The sequence below is a fragment of the Ochotona princeps genome, chromosome 6 (genome assembly GCF_030435755.1).
Source record: "Ochotona princeps isolate mOchPri1 chromosome 6, mOchPri1.hap1, whole genome shotgun sequence".
In the NCBI taxonomy this organism is placed as follows: domain Eukaryota; kingdom Metazoa; phylum Chordata; class Mammalia; order Lagomorpha; family Ochotonidae; genus Ochotona; species Ochotona princeps.
Window position 1 is genome coordinate 67,993,737 of NC_080837.1, and position 21,913 is coordinate 68,015,649.

Here is a 21,913-nt window from a genome sequence, read left to right on the forward strand (position 1 = left end):
TCAGTGCTCTATTATGGGACATCAGTGTTGTAATCAGAGGTTTAACCTGCTGTTCTACAGTGCCAGCCCTTAACATAGATCTGTAATAATCCTATTTTATACCCCTCATGGGACACTGGGATGACAGTAAGAACTACCCAGTCATCTGCCTTAGGAAAAAGAAATAGAAATGTCAGTGAGCTGTCCCTATTCTGGGCAGCTTCTGAGTCTGTCCCTTTGGCACAGCTGAGAGTCACTTTCTTCTGTCACAGGCCATGAACCTTTGCACTCACTCACCAAATCCACCTATGGGGCTGATGCAGGAGGGTGGCTGTGTGAGGAGGCTTACACAAACTGCTCCAGTCCTTTGTTTTTCTAGCAGTGTCTTTATTCTTTTTAAACATCCAAATATGACATTTGTTCTCTTGTGCAAGTTTATTTCTTTTCAGACAGCCCCCACTCCATGAGTAGCCCAGCAGGGCTACCTATGTGTGATTTTCAAAGATCAAATGGTCAGCCTGTAGGCCAATAAAGCTCAGTCATAGTGTCATCTGGGCTCTTTCAGTACTCATGTGGAATACACCTGCTGCTGGCTGAGAATCCTGGGGGCCTGGCATCTGCACTGAAAGCTGCCCTGTGACCCTGGGGTGCACCTCTGCTCTTTGAAGAGGTGGCCTTAACAGGCTGATTGAGGGGAGGTACCTTGAATCTGTTCACATTGTGGTCTTGGCACCTTCCAGAGGCGGGAGATCCTTACCATCCTGGACAGGCCTGCTTACCATTGGCAGGTGCCCAATAAATACCAAATTGTCTGTGATTATTATTTGACTATTAAACAATTCATATCTGCTAATGAAATCTGAAATCACAACCTCTGCCTGAACTCGGGAAAGACCACATTTTGATTAGGAGAACCTTGACAATTTCCTCACTTTCATTAAAGAAATAATAAAGCAAAACAAAACAAAACAGGTCCCTGCTCTTTAGATCTAATAAAAAGAAATAAAATTTCTACTGGCTTTCTTTGATGATCCCAGCAACTTACCAGGTACAGCTCACTGACTTTTTCTTGACACTTGACATAGGCTTCGTAATCTGCAAAGACTTTAAATCTGTTGTGAAATTTTTTTATGATTGAAAAGAAAAAAACAAACAAAAAAGATTAATTATTAGATGTTTGCTAAGATTCCATTGAAAATTCCCTTCTGCCCAGAGGCAGGTGTGGCTGATTTGCAGGACTCATATTTCTCTGGACTAGAATTTGAACCAAACTCAAGCTCTTCAGGGTTCTTCCCATAGATAAGAAAGTCATCCTGTGGGTGTGCGTGGAAGGTGGGTACACCAGTGGAAAAAGAGACATACCAAACGTGTGGGTCTCAGTCTAAAGACTCCCCAGTACTGTCGATAGAAGCTGCTTTGGGCTTTTTTTTTCCAGCCTAGGTTGGCTGATCAGACCTTCCATTTATGCTAGTCTACATGAGTGGAATGTATCCAGTTTAAGATGTTCTTGTGCCCCCTTTTCTTGCGGCTTGCGAGAACTTACCTGTCATGATAAAACAGCATGTTCACGATGTCTTTGAAGAGGTCTGGCTGCTTGGGGGAAAAGAAGCCGTTGTCAATTTGGTCAATGACCAGCTTCAGCTCTGGAAGGGCCTCGTAGTATTCTTTTGCCTCATACCTGCAAGGTGGGGGTGGGTGGGAGATTAGCGGAGAGGCACTGTTCGTGTCATCAGCGGTGTTCTCTACACTGCATTAGCTGGAGAAAACACAATCAGAAATACCAGGAGCAGCTGTTCTCTTACCCTTTTTTGTCCAAAGCAGCCACATCATCTACCCTCATGCCAAAGATGAACAGGTTCTCTTCCCCGGCTTCCTCTGCCATTTCCACGTTGGCTCCATCCATGGTCCCGATGGTCAAGGCCCCATTCAGCATAAACTTCATATTTCCTGTTCCTGAGGCTTCGGTGCCTGCGGTGGATATCTGCTCTGACAGGTCTGTGGCCGGAATGACTACAAGAAAAGAACACCAAGATGAATCATTCTGTTGTCTCTCAAAAGAGGCAGAGAGGCAGAGAAACAGAGAGAGGGGCAGAGCCCCTACCAGCTGGTTCACTCCCCAAATGCCTGCAATTGCCAGAGCTGAGCTAGGGGCAAAGCCAGGCAACTCAATCCAGGTCTTCTATGTGGGTAGCTAGAACCCAATTACTTGAATCATCATCACAGCTTCCCAGCTCTGCATTAGCAGACAAAGGGTAGAGTAGCAGAGGGGCAAGAACTTGAATGCAACCATTCCCATTAAGAATATGAGAGTCCTAACTGGAATCTTGACTGTGGACCAAGGGCCTGCCCTTGGGATGTTTTGTGTTATATCTGGACATTTATTTAGTTGGCCTGTTTTGATCATTAAAACAATATCTGCACTCCAAGATAAAGGCTCAGGTGACACAGGATGAATGTTGGTCTTTCTCACGCAATCTCTTCTTCCCATCTTTAGATGTGCCGTACAGCTCCAGGCTTATACTGCATTTTCTTGGTTTATAGACTTCAGAGTATTCATCAACTCTGTGCTGTAACTGTTGGCATTACATTTCTCCCTTCATTTCCCTTTCCTCTTTCCAGTTTTTGTTAGATTTATTTTGATTTCCCTTACTTCATAAAATATACTGCATTGTCTCGGTCTGCAAGTCCTAGAGCATCTCCTAAGTCACCCTTTGAAGCCTGAGAAGATGGGGTCTCTCCAGGTCTCACCTCCTTCCCACTTCCTCTGTGGAGAAGCCCTCCAGTGAGATCTGCCTGGGGCAGATCTTACAGCTGTGTTTACACAGAGTTGCCCGAATCCTGCTCCCAGCCCACCCTTGACTGAAGGATCAGGACTACTCCTCAGCTTTAAACCCTTGAGAGTGTGTGGATTAGATTTCTCTTCGTCAGCATTCCTAGCAGCCTGACGCTTTCGTCCTTGTGCACACAGTCCTCAAACAGTCATGCAAGGGGACTCAGAAGCTGTGCTAAAAGGGAGACTCCCTGTGGTTGTAGCCTGAAACCTAGATGAAGACACTGTTGGCATGTGGCTGGTGCTTTGCCAGCATGTGATGCAAGCCACTAGAGGTTCCCAGCATGGCTTCTTGCCAGCCTGGCTACATCTAGAAATGCTTGTCTGAGATACAGCCAAGCCTCCTGATGTCTGCCCTCATTCCCTGATGCTGCAAACATGGCTTTGTTTACCATGTCAGTCAGAGGACCAGCTGGGGAGATGGGAATTGGAGTTCCCCTGTACAGCAAGACTGCAACATGGAGATTTTTGGAAATTTGGAGTCTAAAGGGGAGGTAGGACTCCATCTACATCAGGCCCAAACTTTGGGCACGCTACCCCAGTACCCAGTTTTCCCTGGCAGGAGCAAAGCACACAATGCATGCCTGTATTTACACATTATTTACTTACAAAGCAAGTGTAACAATGTGACGTGACTCTGGGGACCTCAACCTCATTGTCTATTGGGTCACCTGCAAATCTCCAACTTTAGGCCCTTCTTCTACCCAAGAATGATGTCTTCTCTTCAAGATGACTAACTCTGTGAGGTCAGCCACCTCCAATTTCCAGAGTGCACAGCCTCTAGAATGTTCCCCGACAGCTGCACACTTCACAGCAAGGGCAGTACCTTTTTCTGCAAGCGACACTCTGTAGTTCTCCAAAAAGACGACTTTCAACTTGCTTCCAACCACAGGGTCATTGTTCACCACCTGAGCCACTGATGTAATCAGCTTTATGATCATTTTGGCCATGTGATATCCTGGAGCAGCCTTGGGGAAAGCATCGAAAAGGACAGAAGGCAGCCACAATGAAGTGGAGAGAGCAGTGACAAGCGATCAGGCTCCGCTGGTCCCTTGGAATAGAACCGACTTACTTTGCCACCAATTATAACCGTCCTTGGCACAAACAACTTCTTAGGGTCTTTCTTAATACCTGAAAAAGATGGAGAAGTGGATGGGACAGAAGACATCGTTGGTGGCCTGGGTGGTGCCACCTCCAAGGGGCTGGTCAGCAATGGGGTAGACTGACTCACGGTTGTACATGGTGATCACGTGCAGGCAGTTCAGGAGCTGCCGCTTGTACTCGTGGATCCTCTTCACATGGACATCAAACATGGAAGAGGGGTTAATCTTGACTTTGTATTCCTTTTCTAAGAACTGGGAAAACTTCAGCTTATTCTCCTGTTGAGGCATGGCATCGTGTCAGAGGCCTATTGATCTTGAGGCCTTGGGTGGTCATTTTTATCACAGCTGGAGCATGAACCCTCAAAACAGCACCCGAAGCCTCACCTGCTTCACGTTGGCAATTTCTCGGAGGAGCACATCGTCACCCAGGAAGCTGTGCAGCTTCGTCAGCTGACTCAAGTCTTTCACGTAGTCCTCCCCAATTTTCTTTCCATGTCAAGGAAGAGGTGACTTTAACTCAGGCATGGGTACCAGGTCCAAATGTCTCTGTCTTTGTCTGGTGAGTGGTCCTCACTCACCTACAACAGGACCAGGGTACTTCAAAAAGTTCATGGAAAATTGAATTAAAAGACAAGTTTGGGATGGGCATTTGGTGTAGCAGTTAAGATGCCCAGGTCCATTTGCAGTGCAGCACATTGAGCTGCTGCCTGAGATTCTGGCATCTTTTATGGGTGCCAGTTCCAGTCCTGGATGCTGTGCTTCAGTTACAGCTCCCTGCTAATGTGCCTAGGAAAGCAGTGGAAGATGGCCCAGGAGTGTCAACCTTTGCCATCCACGTGGGAGACTCAGGTGAAACACCTAGCCTTTGTGGCTGTTTGGGGAGTGAGTCAATGTAGGGAAGATCTCTCATTGTATCTGTATTTTGTCTCTCTCCCTCTCTTTCTCTGTAACTATTTCAAATTTAAAAAAAATTGTTTAAAGATTTTCATATGCCTTATTTTCATGCCTGGGCATGAGTCCTACCTCCCCTTTAGACTCCAAATTTCTGTTAATGTTGACCCTGAGAAGCAGGTGTGAAAGTAAAAATGATGGCTCCCCGTCACACAATGTAGAAAATCTCTATTGAGCTATAGGTTCACAGCTTTTTTTTAAAAAATATTTTATTTGAAAAGCAGAGTTATGAGGGCAGGGGGAAGACAGAGAACTCTTCCACCTGCTAGTTCATTTCCCAAATGGCAAGGATGGGTGGGGATGAGCTAGACTGAAGCTGGGCGCCCGGAGGTCTTTTGTGTCTCCCATGTGGGTGCAAGAGTCCAAACACTTGGGCCAGTCTTTGGGAAAGCTACCATGCTTTCCCAGGTACATTAGCAGGGAGATGGACAGGAAAAGAAGCTACTGGGACTTGATCTGGCACTCATATGTGAAGTTGGTTTTGGCTTTACCTACTGTGTCACAATGCTTGCCTCTGTGTTCCCAGCTTTGAGTCCTGGCCTGAGCCACTGTGGGTATTTGGGGACTGTACCAGTGGATGGGGACATCTCTCTGTTTCTCTCTGACCCTCAAATAAATTAAAAGTTTTTTTTAAATATTAGTTTCCTTTGGTGCAAAAAAATGGAATCATGCACAACTTTTCATAACATGCACTTTACGTGAACCCTTTAACAATCTCTCATAAGCATGGATTTCAAAATTTATGCAATCACATCTTTCAATTCCATTTTTCTTAGAACTTTGTCAAGTCACATATATTGTGTGATATATGAAATATGTTAGGAATTCTGTTGGAAGAAATCTTTTGCTAATTTTTCATACACAATTTCACAATATTATAGTTTGAAAGGTGAAATCTACTTAAAAGAATGCCCATGAAGTAAGATTTTATTATTATTTTATTATTTCAATGTTATGTTTTCTTCTTTTTCTAAATGGAAACACTATCTTCAGTACATGCACTGTGTGAATACTGTTAGCCAAGACCAGCTATATAATTTGCAGGGCCCTAACTGAAAAGTTAAGAATTTCAGCAGGGAATTTAAACTCAGTATGGTGCCCATGCAACTGCAGATGCGACTCCTGCATTCTCAGGGCACTTCACACCCTTCCAGCTTTTCAGTGAGGAGTTTAGTTTCCCTGTACCTGGCATGCCTCAGTTACCTCTGCTATGAGCTCTGCAAGCCCCGGGTTGCACAGCAAGAGCCAGCGCCTCGGAGTGATCCCATTGGTTTTATTCTGGAACTTGTCAGGTTCAAGCTCACTGAAGTCCTTGAATCTGGAAAGGGAAGAGACATTTTGGTGCAGTGGATTAAGCTTGTTTGTGACACTGGCATCCCAATGTGGGCATTAGTTGGTGCTGGCTAAAGTTCTGGCTGCTCTGCTTTTTACCCAGCTTCCTGCTGATACTCCTTGAGAGGCAGTGGATGAAGCTGAAGGACTCGGTCTCTGCCTGGCCCAGTTTCAGCTGTTGTGAGAACTGAGGGGCTGAACCATCACCAAGTGGTTGATCTCTCTCTCCTTCTCTCAAGTCAATATGCCTTTTGAATTAACAAAAATGTCTTAAAAATAATTTAGAAAGTTCCAAATCTTCTTCTTTCCTCTTGACTTTCAGGCACTTAGAGATATACCAGTTTCCAGCACAACAGGAATTTTGAGGAGGTCATAAGTCTAGAATTTGGATTGTTCAGAGAAGGAATTATACTTAGCAAAAGGGCCCTTTATACACAGCATGAAAAAAGTTATTTATGTGACAGGCAAAGTGATGGAAACAGACAGCATTCATCTACTGGTCCACTCTTCAAATGTCCTCAGTAGCCTGTCACTGGGCCAGGAACCAGGAGCCATGAAACTAAACCAGGTCTCTCATGTGGGTGGCAGGAACCCATGATCTGTTGGCCATGACCTGCTGTCTCCTTAGCTGTGCATTAGCTGGAAGCTGTCATGGAGAACAGACCTACAACTGGAAAGGAGGCACTGAGAAATGGGCGACAGGTGTCCCACGTGGCATTTTAATGTGACAAACAGCTGTCCCTGCCTAGAGCATGGTAACAGAGCCTTCCCTCATCCCTCAGTGCAAGCCTGCATGAGGCAGCAGTGAGTTCACGGACAGGGCAGCGCCACACCCACCACCACAGGATGTAGGCTCACACTTGGGTCTTGATGATGTCCGAGTGGATTTTAGCCACCCCATTCACAGCATGGGAGCCCACGATGCAGAGATGCGCCATGTTGATTCTTTTGCCTCCTTCCTCTTCAATCAGAGACATCCTTCGCATGCGGTCGACATCTTTAGGAAACAAGGCCACAATTCTCTAGCCAAAGGGAGGGAAAAGACCTTGCTGGTCACTCAAGTTTAGAGCAAAATGGGGGGAATGCTGTGCTTGTACCTGAGCAGGGTAGATCTGAAGCTTGACTCTATCACAGAAAGGAGCTGAGACACTAAGACAGTCCTAGGGTAGTGTCCTTGCTGCATTCTAGCCCCATTAGGAAGGGACCCCAAATGGAGTCCCTTGTGCTTGCACACATTTGTTATGTTCAATGACTACTGTGGATGCTATGGCCACCCTTATTGCATAAAGACTCACAAATGTGAGTCTCAAAATGACTCACATCCAAGTGCTTCTGGTTGATCTCATAAATGATCTGCAAGTGACGGGGCAGCAGCTTGTCCACCAGCTCCACTGGCCAGCGCTCCAGGGCTTCCGGGAGCACAGTGTGGTTGGTGTAGGCAAATGTCTTCCGGGTGATGTCCCAGGCCTGCGGGAAGGAGAGGGCACCAGTGCTGTCCTCTACAGGTGAGCAATCCCCTGCACCCTTTTCCAGCACTTCCTGAGCACCAGTCTGTCTGTAACCATCAGACACCCTACTGCACTAGGCTCTCCCAGATAACAGAAGCATGTCTGGGGCAGCGGGAGGAAAAACAGCTATTCACATGACTGATAAAAATCAAGTAAACATTCAGATAAATCTTGCATTTTCACATGTCTCTTATTATACACAGGTTTAGGATTTAAAACCTTTGAAATACTCCCAGTGGATTCAAAGTATGTTTACAATGTTAATTTCCAAAACTAGGTCAGCCATTGCCAATTAGCTGTCTTTGGAGGGCGAGAGTCTAATTTCAAATTGTTTTACACACAAGATAAACACAGTCTCAATGAGGCTATTGCTCTGTTTCCTGCCATGAATATAGTTAGTTATTTTTTTACTGGTTCTTTCTGGAAAGCACTAAGGAAAATGAAATGTCAACATCAGGGCAAAACAGACGTCCAGATGATGTAAGTTAGCAACAGTAACTTATTTGTAAAAATTGAAAAAGGAGCTTCTTGCAAAATCTTTTGGGCACAGATATTCTGGTGCATGAAAATAAAAAAGTCAAAACCATCCAGACCTTGGCCCAGGGCAGCTTTTCAATATCCACAAAAATCCTCATGAGCTCAGGGATGGCGAGCGCAGGGTGAGTGTCATTCAACTGAATGGCTACCTGGTGGAGGGGAGACAGAGTCAAGGCAAGGGTCAGGCTTGCATATTCTCATCCACGCCTGGAGAAGCAACCAGCAAGACGTCCTCACCGCCCCCACCCCAGGTACAAAACACGCAAGCCCACCATGTACTCTCAATGTGGTTAGTGCTGAGCCAGAGGGGTGTGCGTCTGACCCCACTTGCATTCTCTCCCCTACTTGCCTGCTCGGGAAAGGCATCAAACATTGTTCCCACACTGCTGGAGGAGCCAGGCTTAGAGGCTTTAAAACGCCGGATGACATCCTGCAGGGTGGCAGCCACCACGAAGTACTCCTGCTTCAACCGGAGCTCCTTTCCTTCAAAAAACTTCAGGCCAGAGAGACACATGAACACAGCTGACGCACAGGGGCAGGCAAAATGTGATCCACGTTGCCTGCCCTGGCCATGTTAGGGAGGAAGCCCACTGCACAAGGGGTAAAACAGCTTCAAGGCCAAAGCCGGAGCCTTTACCCTTTGCTAAATGTCATTATAGTGATGGCAAAGGCACTTTTATATTTTTATTTAAAAGCCAGAGAATCAGAGACAGAGACAGCAAGCTTCTCCCTTCTGGTTCCCTTCCCAATGCCTGTGTTAGCTAGGACAGGTTAGGGCCCATGCCAGAAGCAATCAACTCAGAACCATGAAGAGCCCAGGCCTGGGGAAGGAGGCTGGGCAGGAGGTATGCAGGGCCGTGTGACCTGGGGAGGAGATTTCTGTCTGGTGGGGAAGCAGTGCTTCCCCAGAGATTCGTCTCATCCTTTCCAGGCAGGATTTGTTCTGCAGTTCATCTGCAGAACTGCCCAATTGGTAGCTAGGTCACTGACCATGGACAAGATGCCTATTTTTGAGTTCATGAATTAGACAAGCCTGTGTTCCTTGCTTGGCTGGGATGGGGGAGCTGTAGGTAGCAGGAAGAGACATGGAGCTTATTCTGCATGTGAAAACAACCTCTTAATGTGAAGTGTGGGTTGCACAGGACTACTGAGTAGGTGCTGTGAAACAGCAGCTTCTGTTGCAGTAGCAATCTCATCACTCACATTATCATTGGGATAGAGGACGCGGGAGATGTTTTCCGCTAGGTTTCGGTCCAGCACTGCCTGAATGTAGTCTCCAACATTAACTTAGGGGAATGCCAGAAGAACAAGAAATAGACAAGTCAAGTTTAGTGTGACTCTAGAGAACAAAAAGATGCAATACACTCACAAAGAAACCAGAGCCCATGCTGTACTCACAGTCTCTGAGGTTAAAGTCATTGGGCGCCCGAGCAGACCACAGGCGCATGGTGTTGACGGTGTTATTCATATAACCAGGCACGGGGGTGTCATAAGGCAGAGCCAGGACCACCTGTGGGATCAAACAAAGCCCTGGTCACTGCTCTCCAGGTGTGAAGAGACACGGGTTTAATGATAGGCATGGAGACTGAAGCACAATGTTGTCCCTGGCTCCACCAGCAACTCAAATTGTGTGAGTATAAACCAAGAAGAGACCCGCGGCCAGAGGTGCTGTAAGAGCTCGTGTGGTTTCTTCTCCAACTGAGGCACCTGATGCTCAGACCACCCAGCTTGACGGTCCTGTACAGCACTTGTATGTTGACCTCTCATGTGTCCCTCAGACACACAGTGGAATAAGATGCTATGGTGCTACTTTTAGAGAATGTTTATCTTTCTTGTTTCAGATCAAGCAGTATCTCTAATAATAAAAACATAGTGTGTAAAGAAAAGACAAATGGTTGTTGACACTGTGACATAGTAGGTTGAGCCACTGTTGGCTAATGCTGGAATCCCACTGCTAGGATCCAGCTTCCTGCAAACGAGCCTGGGAATTCAGTGGAAGATGGACCTCTGCTAATCATGTAAGACACGTGAATGGAGTTCCAGTCTCCTGACGTCATCCTGGCCCAGCTCTGGCCATAGTGGTCATTTGGGGAGTGAACTAGTGGGTGGAAGTTCTCTCTTTCTTTCTATCTTTCTATAGCTCTCTCCCTCCCCTAACACTCTACCTTTCAAATAAGTAAATCTAAAACCTGTACTGTTCAACCAAGAGTTCAAAAACAATTAGGCTAAGCTTTTCATATGTTCATCAATAATATGATTTTAAAATATGGTGAAAAAAACCAACAGAAATGGAATGTTAGAGGACAGAATCTCTCATGTGAATATTGGAAATGCTATCCTAGATATTTGTAGCTGGATCAAGAGTTATTTCAGTAGTTCCTACAGTGATCTGTCAAATCAGCTGACAATGAACTGACTTGGGGCTATGATATGAGTGTTGGAAAATCTAGCTCAGTTTTTGAGATGGTAACTGAATTACAGAAGAACAAGAAGATGAAGGGTAGGCCCTGGTGCGACGGCTCAGTGGCTAAATCTTCAGATTTGTGTCATGGATTGAAAGTGCCAGGATCCCATATGGGTACCAGTTCATGCCCTGGCTTCACTACTCATCCAGCTCCCTGTTTGTGGACTGGGAAAATAATGGCGGGTGGTCCATGTACCACCGTGGGAGACCCAGAAGAGTCTCCTGGCTTGATTGGCTCAGCTCTGGCCACTGTGGCCATTTGGGGAGTGAAGCAGCAGATGGAAGGTTTTTCTCTCTCCTTCTCTCTGTAAATCTGCCTTTCCAGTTAAAGTAAAGAAATCTTGAAGAAGAAGAAGGAGGAGGAGGAGGAGAATGCTTCGGAATGCACTGAAGACTAATGTGAGAAACATTCCATTTCCATTTCTTGCCTCATCACCATAAAGATGCAAGAGAGGAGGACAGAATAACCAAACTGGAGGTGCCAGATATAATTTAGAGCAACCCATTCATTGTGCATATGACATGCTGGGGCTGAGAGAGAAGTAACTTGATCAAGGTCACCGTCAGTGGCAGGATTAAAACCAAAACAGTACAAATGAAGTTACAGAGTTGGACTACCCGAAAAACAGCCAGGTTCAGCAAAATCACGCTTCAATGCTATAAAATGCTAAATACTAACATTGAAAAAGACAAGAGACAGCTGAATAGCAATCTATAGCCATTTTAAGGTATATAGACCATGGTTGAATGTAAACCAAAGTTGAAATGTCTATGGGGAAGTCACAGGTTGTGGTCGAGAACATGCATTTTCCTAGTAACATATTGGTTAATCAATACCATGTCAATTAATGCCATAATGCTGTAAATGGTTATAAATATTGGGTTGAGTTTTTTACTTGATTGGGATGATACTCTGCTGGTTCTGCCTTTGGACCAGAGATGGTCTCACCAGGAGGCCGTTGAATTTGCCAGGACAATTAGATGCTGGACTTTACGATTGGTCAAAACCTCCAATGAAAGAATCTCAACTGAGTTTGAACTATGGAAATACAGCGGGGTGGAGCAATCCACTGTGGGAGGGGGAGGGTTTGGGGAGGGGCGGGGGGAATTCCAGTGCAAAAAAAAAAAAAAAATGTGTGTCACATAATGCAATGAAATTAATAATAAACAAAACAAAACAAAAAAAAAATATCGAAAAAAAAAAAAAAAAAAAAACCAAAACAGTGCACCATGATACATGATGGTCCATACTAATCATGTTCCAGTCATGTTTTCAAGATCACTGCCACCTCAGGGTAATAGATCACCCTCATGGGAATATGTTTCACTAAGAAATACCATGTCAAATGAGACGTGATCACACAAAAAGGATCATTTGTAAAGGCGACTGGGTCTGGGTTCACACTGGAGCACTTGAGGTGTGACTGTGGCAGCCTGACATGTACACGACCCCAGGCAGAACTGGCCTCTCCAAGTTTAAAGTGGGGCTGAGACCTCTGCGAAGCTCCAGTTAGGCCACAGTGCTCCAACTATGACTCCTCCAAGGAAAAGCCTTGGAGCCCAGGTTGCACCAGCCCTGCCAACTGCTCAGAGCTGCCTGCTGCCTGGGGCTCCCCGGAGCACCTGCCTGCCTTCCCTCCTTGCCTGCTTTCACAAGGGGCACGCCTACATTGCATCATGGACTCTTCCAATCTCCTCAAACTCTTAACAAAAGTGTCTTTTACTTTACCCACAGCCTCCCCCTACTTGATCACCTGCCCTTCTAATTTTCTCTGCTGTCTGCTTCTCCAAACGTGAAATGATACAAGAATGAAATGAATGGTTCCACTGACTGAAAGCCATGGCATGCATGTAACAGTCTGGCCTCTTGCTCATGGACCCCTGGTAGCTGCAAACTTGGGACTGACTCAGGTGATGGCTGCAGTTCACAGTGCCCTGCATGGCTTGGGGCAGCTCTTATATGTTACCTCTGCCACTTATCCTTGCCACCATGGACAAAGAAACATTCACTCTTGTCAGCTGGATTTCTAGATACATTGTGAAAATATTTTCAGGTGCTACAAGGTAGCTAGGAGTAGAACCCACTATGCAACTGTAGAAATTATGTATTATTTTGATGCATCAGAAGCCAGTGATGAAGCTTTAGATATAAAACTCTACCAAACCCTTGCTAGTTTAATATCAAATCCATGTGTGAATTTTTTTGGTGTGTTAGTGATGTCTATTTACAACTTTCCTGATGATCTTTGTCACCAAGGGCAACTGACACTATGTTCTATTGTTTAACTGAAATGAAGACAGCAAAACACAACAGGAACTTACCTTGAAATCACAGGGCTGGCTTATTCCTTACACTGTTATACTTTAATGATCTATTTTACTTTCAAAGCCTGTCTCTCATAAGTTAAACAACTCACATTCAAATTGGGGGCAGGTTTTAAAAAGCACGATCTTTTACTGAGTTAGAAATAGCTGTTACATATGTAAGAAAATAAACTTGCAGTTTTTAAAAGATTAGCTATATCATGGGTTTTGACTCTTTTTAAAAAATAACTTTGAGAATTTTATTTATTTGATGGGTGGGTGTTTGGTGCAATACGTAAGCTGCTGCTTAGGATGCCAGAGGGCCTGGGCTGAGTCCTGACTGCTCCTCATTCCAGCTTCCTTCAGGTAATGGCTTCTGGACCTGGGGCCCTGTCACCAGTATGGGAGGCCCAGATGGAGTTCTTGGCTTCTGGTGTCAGCCTGACCCAACCGTGGGTATTGTGGGCATTTGGGAAGTACAACAGTAGCTGGGAGAGCATTGTCTCTCAAGTTAGGTAAACAAATACTTGTAAAAATTATTAAAATAATACTAAGAACATTTATTGTCAGGCAGGAAGACAGAATGATATAGACAAGCAGAGAACATTTCCATTCGTTTATTCTGTAACTTCCTGCATAGCCAGTGGTCACAGCTAGGTTCAAGCTAGGTCTCCAAGCTGAATGACAGAAACCCAATTACTTGAACCACAACCACTGCCTCCCAGGGTCTGCATTAGCAGAAAAGTGAAGTCTAGAGCCAGAAGAGAGTATGGCACTCAGGTACTGCAGTGCGAAAGTGGGTGTCTTACCCACAGGCCAAATGCCCAGTCCATATCTAGCATTTATTGATGCACCATCAACCACAGAAACAATCAAGTACAGCAGTAAAATACTGAAAATTATCCTTAATTTGCATAGGTAAGACTATAATTTATTTTTAAAGACAATTTTCTTTAAGTTTTTGAAAAAAATTTGCTATGTATTTTATAGGCATAGTGATAGTGGGGAGAGAAAAGAGATCAGGGAAGAGAGGGAGAAAGGAAAGGAGGAAGAGAGGGAGGGAGATCTTTCATTACTGATTCACTCCTCACAATCCTACAACAGCTGGGACTGGGTCAGGTCCAAAACCAGGACTCAGGAATTCCATTCTGATCTCCCACCTGGGTGACTAGAACTTGAACATGTGGGCCTTTATTTTCTGCCTCCCAGGCACATTAGCAAAAATTTGGATTGGAAGCCAGTGATGGAACCAGCACTTTGTTATGGGATGTTATGGGCTTAACCTGCTCTAGCACAATGTCCACCTCTTCTTAATGTTTTTAAAGAATGGTGGGTGATAAACATTTCCCAGCCTGAGACCATCCTTATTGAACAAATAACTGAAGTGGCACCTCCAGTGGTGGAGCAGAGGAGTCTGGGAGACAATGAGAGGAATTTAACAACAGATCCAAGGACAGCAAATCACAAAGCAGCACTGGGGCTACCGCTGTTCTGAAACAGGCTCATACTGGAATCCAGGGGCAGGCTAAGTACCTGCCTCAAATGAGAAGACTTCAGTTGACAGCAGGGCTGTTACTCCAGAAGTGACACGACACAGCATAGCAGAGTACACTGTGCAAGATTATGGATTATGTCTCTTATTTAACAATGGATAATAACATGAATAACCTTTCCAATAAATACTTGTACATGAAACCATTTATCTCTAAGAAGCAGGTGTGTGTGTGTATATGTGTGTGAGCATGCATATGGCAATTGGGGTATAAATGATATCTAGATTTATTCAGGTTTAGTACTAATGACATTTTATAAAAGTAGAGAGCTAAGCACATTGTTACAGAACTGATTAAGCTTTGATGCAGCTGACTGTAAAATGATCTTGGCTAAGTCACCTGACCTAAAGGAAGTCACTTCTCTCTTGGCCTCAGCTCCTTTTTATCTCAAAGGAGTAGAGTGCAGAGAAAGAAAGAACAGGTTTATTTCTAAAAACATACTCTATTACTCAACACACTCTACTCATTATCACACCCTCACTGTTCTGTATGCCATACAGCAAACGCACCCTCCACTGGCTGTGCTATACAGAAGGTGGACATCTGAGTACCTGTGTATCGACCCACTTGGTCCCGGTCGGGGTGTGCTCCACTTTTCCATAGAAGTGTACGGGCAGCATGAACTCAGGGCGGGCCTTCTCCCATGGGTTTCCGTGCCTGAGCCAATCATCCGCCTCTTCTACCTGTAGAGAGAGGATAGGCCACTGTAGTCCTTCAGTTCTATCACAAGAACAGTACATTCATATGAGATGCCAATGCCATAGGCAGAGGCTTATCCCACTATGCATGGTGCTGGCCCCTACAAGATTTTACTTAAAAGTTATGACAAGTCATGATCACAAGTTGTGTTTTATGCCTGCTTCAGGCACAGTACCAAGAGGAAAAAAAAAACAGTTACTGCTTTTGAGACATTAGACAAACATTAATGTCAACAGTTATGGCAGCTGAGACATATGTATTCATTCATCCAAGCATCACTCAGTACTTTACACCAAGAGAGCTAGTAAGCTGCCCATTAACATTTGCTACCAGCAATAATAATGGCTGAGAGGAGGGCTCACGGAAATGACATTCTCAGGCAGATGAGCTGGAGTTGTGAGGAGAATTAGAGGCAGGAGGGGCTCTCAGAAACAGGACAAAGAACAGGCAAGGCTGGGGGAGGCATGAGTGAACCAGCAAACCCCAGCTTGCTGAAAAGGAGATTCTCAGTAGGCCCGGGGACAGGTCTCAAATGAGCATTATTATTTTTCTTAAGATTCATTTATCTGAAGATCAACATTACAGACAGAAAGATGGAGAGACAGATGTTCCATTCATGGTTCACTCTCCAAATGGTTGTGAGAATCCGGGCTGAGCCAGGAGGCTGTGACTCTATCTGGATCTCCCATGTGGCTGGCAGGGCCCACATGCTTGAGTTATCTTCTGCTGCCTTTCCAGGCACACTGGCAGGCGCTGGATGGGAAAGTGGAACAGCCAGTACTGTATGGGATGCTGTTGTCACAGACGGTGGCTTAACCCTCTGCAGCATAAAACCAGGCCCCCAAGGTGGCATTCTAGCAAGTTCCTGGGAACTACTGATGCTGTGTGTCCCCAGAGTACATAAAGCAGCCAGGAGCCATAGGATCATACAAAGTCAATCACTACTCCTGTAATTCAAGCATAAACTCGTGCCACCCAACATAAGGGAAATAAGAAATACAATTCTAACAAGGAAGCAGTTGAAGCTTCTCAGATGAAAAGAAGTCCACTAGCTCATGTTGATAAACCCTAGAGCAAATAACTGCTGAGATTAGCAAAGGAGCAAGGTAGGGGGCCTTACAAAAGACTGCAGGCTGGACTGCAAGGGTAGGCTGTGGGTGTAGAAACACCCACCACTGTGAACAGAGCTTCCTGGGGACAGGAAGGAACCTAGGCCTTCTGGCCTTGTTTCAGCTCAGGGGATGTTGCAAAAAAACACCTGAAGGCATTGCAAGAAACAAGAGCAGGGGGCAGTAGCAACAATCTTCCTCTCAAAAATCATGTGCAGGAGGGAAGGATGACTTGTCATCTGATGAGAGAAGTTGCAGGTTCTGGAGCACCCTTGGTAGCACACTCCCCAGTTCATAAGGAGGTCAGAGGCTACATCTGCTCTTGGAGCAATTCACTGTTAAGTAGCAGAGGGACAAGTCAGCAGATTATTCTTATTGCCATCAGATGTTGCCTAGTGATGGGTGGTTTTCATTTCATGGGGTTCATGAGTTCTGTAGGAAACCTTGTTTGTTTGCCGTTCTTCCAATTCCTTGCTGTTTAGCCAAAGAATTGGTGCACCACCCTGTCTGGTTTACAAGGCTAGTTTTAAGGTCAGAATGCAAAGCAAGTATAGTTAGTCCCCAGTGTCCACAGGAATTGGTTCCATGTCCACATTCAGATACCCAGACCCATGGATGTTCAAGTATTATATGAGTATTATACAAAAAGGTGTAAGCATACAACTTCTAGGCCTCCTCTCCTGCACTTTAAATCATCTCTAGAGTAATTCAGAGGCTCAGTACAAAGCAAACGCTGAGTGACTGCAGTTACGCTGTACAGTTGAGGAAATAATGACCAAAAACAAAGCCTGCATATCTGCAGCCCAGCAGCAACATTTTCCTGAGTATTTTTAGTCTGTGTGTGGCTGATATGGATGAAGAGCTCACAGAGATGAAGGACCAGCTCTGCTTTGTAAGCACAAGCCAGTCTGAGCAGATGGGGTTAGAAAGAGAAGACTGACTGTCCTTGCCTCCTTTCTATTCACAGAAGTTGCAGGATGCAGCTGCACCTGCCCTTTACTGGCTTTCTTCCAGTCAGGTAACAACTTGGTCTGTAACCTGAGATTCCTAAGGAGCCAGTGATCCCCAGATGTGCAGTCATCTGAAGGGGGGCAGGGTAGAAGGAAAGCTTCCCTTTGCACCCCGGGGCCTGTGAAAGCCCTCTTGCCACAGCAGCCACACAAGACTGATAGAAGAAAATGTGGATCTCTAGAATGATGATGCCAGCTGGGCTGGACTGGGCTGGGGATGGTGGCCTGCAGTTGGCAGCTGTTGGGGAAATTACTCAGTGCAGTAGGTTTCCGAGTGGTGGTGAAGGAGGGCAGGGGTCAGCTCAGGGAGCTCTGGCAGAGGACTATCCTAGGAAACACTTTTCCTTTCAATCGTGGGACACAGAGCACATGAAGAACCAGTGACAACTCTCAGAAGAGTCAACAAACATGGCAAATAATCGAACATGTTTCTGGGAAATAGCAAGAATTCAACAGTGTACATGAGAAGCTTGCAAAGTTACTATGAGCTGTTTGGCTGTGACTAACAGGACAGGCTTGGTCCATATTGTAAAAGAGAGGGAAAGAGAGAGAGAGAGAGAGAGAGAAAGGGGTTCATCAGGAAGACCCCATTTGATTCATATTCAGGGAACGTCTTTCTAACCAGAACCATGGAGTGACTGCAGGCATTCAGCTGAGGGTGTAGCAGCAGCCTTGCCTCACAGGAGCCAAATCTTTTCTCTAAGGACTGTGGCTGATAAGCTGTCAAAGTCTATAGTTTCAGCGACTTTAGCAAAATTTTCCCTAGAGGGACTCATGGCCAATACTTTCTGACTGCAAATCTTCCTTGAAGATGCTCAAAAGTTCCAAATTCCGCATGTTTTACAAATCTTCCTAGCTTGGGGAGTCCTCACCAGCCTCCTCTGTGTCTGCCCCTGTAAGGCAGTGATACTCCTGAGAACGCCATGGCGATGATCTGAAGAGACTGCCTGCCTCCCTCACGGCAGGTGCTTTTGGTTTGATGGAAGTGGTTTCTTTTTGTGGTATGAATTATATGTTTTCCCTTTAAAACCAAATTCTTTGAAGTGACCGAGGTAGGAAGTAGAATTCTATGTTCTGCTAGTTCCATTTCAAGTCATGATGAAACAGGGGTGATGGCTAATGAGGCTGCCTTTGGAATACTTTGAATTAGCAAACCCTATTTGATCTTTCTTTTTTAGAACACAGGAAATACGTATTTCCCTTGTCAGATAGAAGGTAAAAGAAAATTTTCTTGGAACAAAGCCCATTTAACAGGAGCCAAACTAGGGTTAATTAACAAAGAGTGACTTCGTGAAATTTGCAAGGGGGAAGATATACTTGAGAAAATCTTTTTTGGAGATTCCTGAGTTCCTCTTAAATCTTCCATACACTAGTAGTTAAATCATAAGAAATGAAATCCTTCCACCTGCTGAGGTGTGGAAAGTACCACCACATAGGACACCCCCAGAGGCTGGAAATGGATACCTCATGAGGGTTGCTTGGGCAGGTTGGGCAGTCTTACTGACATTGCGGTTGCTATGCCAGGCTCTCAGTCTGGAATTCTGGATGGTTTTTATTGGAAAGGGAGCCAAGTCTTTCCCTTTTCTGATTAGAAACACATTTCTTGTGTAACGTAAGACAGGTAGAAGAGCAAATAGGGGACAGTAATTCATTGCTCAGAGATGTGAGCTGTGCTTTTTCCAGTGTTTTTCCTTTCTACTTTGGCTACCTTTGAGTAGTTAAAGATACACTATTCATATCATTCTATATCCTACTTTTGAAAATGTGCTCATTTTGGCAGCAAATATACTAAAATTGGAATGACACAGAGGAGATAAGCATGGCCCTTGAGCAAGGATGACACGCAAATTTGCATTCTGTATTTTTAACAATAAAAAATGAAAACAAACACCTTCCCATTCATTGAAAGTCACTAAGGAGTAGCAATGATTATATTAATATTTCATATAAAATATTTTGATTTCTTTGCTTATCTCAGATTTTTCAAAGTAAAGTAAACCTTGTTACTGAGCACGCGTTTGTGTGCTAGTTATCTTACATGCTTTCATCATAATTCTACAAAATTTGTGCCTCCATTTTCCGATGAGAAAACTGAAGCTTAGAGAAGCCAGGTAACCACCTGCTTTCTGAGGGCATTGTGCTGCAATTAGAGGTTGAATTTGAAATTAGGACCCAAACTTAGCTTCTGTACCCAGCCATCTCCCAATGTGTTTCTTTAGGGATAGTGGAACATACACAGCACTTAGCCACATTCACAAGCTTTTCTTACGATATATTGTCCTTCTAACCTTGTTAAATTCTATCACCATGCCAGATCTGTTAGTTCCGCCTTTCTTTGGCCTAGAGGGTGCCCACATCCTAGCAGCAGGGACAGAGGGTAGCAGAGTCCACCCTTTTTCTCAGTGAGCCAATCTTTCCCTCATGTTCAGTCCAGTTGGTTCCCTCCTGACCCTGAGTGCTCTCCTGTTGGACTTAGTCTTGGGAGAGAAGGCTCTCAGAGAGCTCAGGTTTTTTGAAAATCACATCTATGAATCCAGTCAATGATGCACACGTACAGACAACGTAAGGAGACAGAAACCCTAGCCCACACTTGGCACCAGTGACAATGGTCCACATTGGAGCTGCTCATAGGCTTCAAAGGACAAAACAAACACACACTTAAGAATGTGGCTTGGTTATAGTAAAGTAAGAGCCGATGCATTGGTACAGATTTGTGCAAATTTCTATGTAACATTCAGTGATAATCTTTAGATTTATGAAAGATTTATTTGACATGGCTGCAAATCAGATGCCCTGATTTCATCTTGTAACCTGACTAGGACACTGAGCTTATGTGTCTGGGCAGAGAGGCTCATTCAGGAAGGAAGGACTGAATGTACAGAGAACACGGAAGTGTGCACCTGTTACTCTGGTCACAGACCAACCATGACCAGCAGTGTGACCTGGGCTAACTTTGTTTCTTCAGAGACTCCATTTCCTCCCCTACAGAACAACCATATGTTCTTAGGGTTCTCCAGAGGGTGACCGTGAGCTCAAAGATGTGCTTCTCCCACTTTCATGCTGTAGAAAACAGGATGTCATATCCAGTCAGATCCACAATCGGTGGTCCACAAGAAATGCTTTTAGAGCCCCTCATGAAGGAGGTGTTGTGCTGGGTGCCTTGCCCCTGGTGATGAATGATATCAGTGGACTCTGCTCAGAGTCGCAAAACAAGACTGGCAGTATCCACTGACACCAATCACATGGCGTAGGAATGAGTAAATCTCCCTGTTGGACATGTCAGAGGTCCCTGGAGCATCAGTCACTCACAGTACTCTGAAAGACAAGTGCTTGAAACACACAATGGGGAAAGCTGTTCACGCACCTGCCATCCCTCTCGGATCTTCTGATTAAAGATGCCGTACTCATATCGGATGCCATACCCATAGGCTGCAAGCCCCAGTGTAGCCATGGAATCCAAGAAGCAGGCTAATTCAACAGAACATGGGCAAAAGAACCATTAATTTAGGTGATAATTTCAAATCTTTCACCTAAAAATTATGGTAGCTACAAAACAGCTCTCTCTGAGAAACCATATTTAGCTTAAAGCATGGAGACCATTGAACAATAAGCACTGATTTTTAAAAAAATGTTTTAAATGACAATATTATAGAAATGTTAGCCAATCTAAAAATGTCCAAAGAATAAAATAAGTGTCATAACTTATGTCATCACCTAAAAGTAACCTCTGTGTATATACTGGTATACGTCTTGAAACAGATTAAGGAAGTTGATCTATATTAAGGTCAGGCCAATTGTTGGTCATGTGCTCTTTTATTTTTTAAAACTGAGGATTAAAAAAATGCTTATTTCCATGGAATTTAAGCAATAGAGAGTCAGAGAGACAGATGCAGAGATATCTTCTATTTGTTAGTTAATCCACCAAATGCCTGCAACAACCAGGGCTGGACCAGGCAGAAGTCAGGAGCCAAGAGCTCCCATTGGGTGCCCCAAGTGGGTGGCAGGGACCCAAGTCCTGGAACCATCATAGGATGTCTCCTAGAGAAGGCATTAGCAGGAAGCTGGATTGGAAGCAGAGGAGCTCAGATACAAACTATTCCTATTACAGGATGCAGCCATCCCAAGTGGTGACTTAACCACTGTGGCAAACACCTACTTCCATGCCTCCCTTAGGAAAATAAGTTATCTTCATGGCCCTTGTTTGAAAGGGCAGCCTCTTCCAGGCTGGCATTGTGGTACTGCAGGTTAAGTTGCTGCTTGTGACACAGTCACCCATTAGCAACCCAGGTTCTAGTGCCAGCTTCCCTGCTTTCAATCTAGCTTTCTGCTAGTGTGCCCAGAAAGACAGAAGATGGTCCAAGTCTAGAGCCCTGGGGTCCATGAGGGAGACCCAGACTGGGTTCGCAGCTCCTGGCTTCAGCCTGTCCCAGCCCCAACTTTTGCGACCCTCTGATGCAGCAAACCAGTGATTGGAATATCTTTCTCCGTCTAACTCTTCCTTTCAAATTAAAAAAAATCTTTTTGAAAAATGAAA

General features: G+C 44.9%; 1 protein-coding gene and 1 non-coding gene across 3 annotated transcripts in view; one reads left to right on the top strand and one right to left on the bottom strand.

Moving 5' to 3' along the window:
• Window positions 1-21,913, bottom strand: part of PYGL (glycogen phosphorylase L) — a 32,548-nt gene that overhangs the window by 1,938 nt on the left and 8,697 nt on the right. Inside the window, exons 4-19 of one of the 2 annotated variants that reach the window (XM_058666426.1) lie at window positions 20,744-20,847; window positions 15,113-15,244; window positions 9,639-9,750; window positions 9,444-9,526; window positions 8,586-8,733; window positions 8,297-8,385; window positions 7,516-7,662; window positions 7,054-7,217; window positions 6,067-6,181; window positions 4,297-4,398; window positions 4,041-4,188; window positions 3,882-3,940; window positions 3,636-3,777; window positions 1,782-1,989; window positions 1,523-1,657; window positions 1,025-1,091 (exon numbers count right to left, since the gene is read on the bottom strand). In XM_058666426.1, the coding sequence (XP_058522409.1) occupies window positions 1,025-1,091; window positions 1,523-1,657; window positions 1,782-1,989; window positions 3,636-3,777; window positions 3,882-3,940; window positions 4,041-4,188; window positions 4,297-4,398; window positions 6,067-6,181; window positions 7,054-7,217; window positions 7,516-7,662; window positions 8,297-8,385; window positions 8,586-8,733; window positions 9,444-9,526; window positions 9,639-9,750; window positions 15,113-15,244; window positions 20,744-20,847 (1,955 nt within the window). The remainder of the gene's footprint in view (window positions 1-1,024; window positions 1,092-1,522; window positions 1,658-1,781; window positions 1,990-3,635; window positions 3,778-3,881; window positions 3,941-4,040; window positions 4,189-4,296; window positions 4,399-6,066; window positions 6,182-7,053; window positions 7,218-7,515; window positions 7,663-8,296; window positions 8,386-8,585; window positions 8,734-9,443; window positions 9,527-9,638; window positions 9,751-15,112; window positions 15,245-20,743; window positions 20,848-21,913) is intronic. The other variant, XM_058666427.1, reaches the window with a different exon arrangement.
• On the top strand, window positions 19,144-19,245 carry LOC118759297 (U6 spliceosomal RNA). Its single transcript, XR_004996101.2, has one exon. It is a non-coding gene; the product is annotated as a U6 spliceosomal RNA (small nuclear RNA).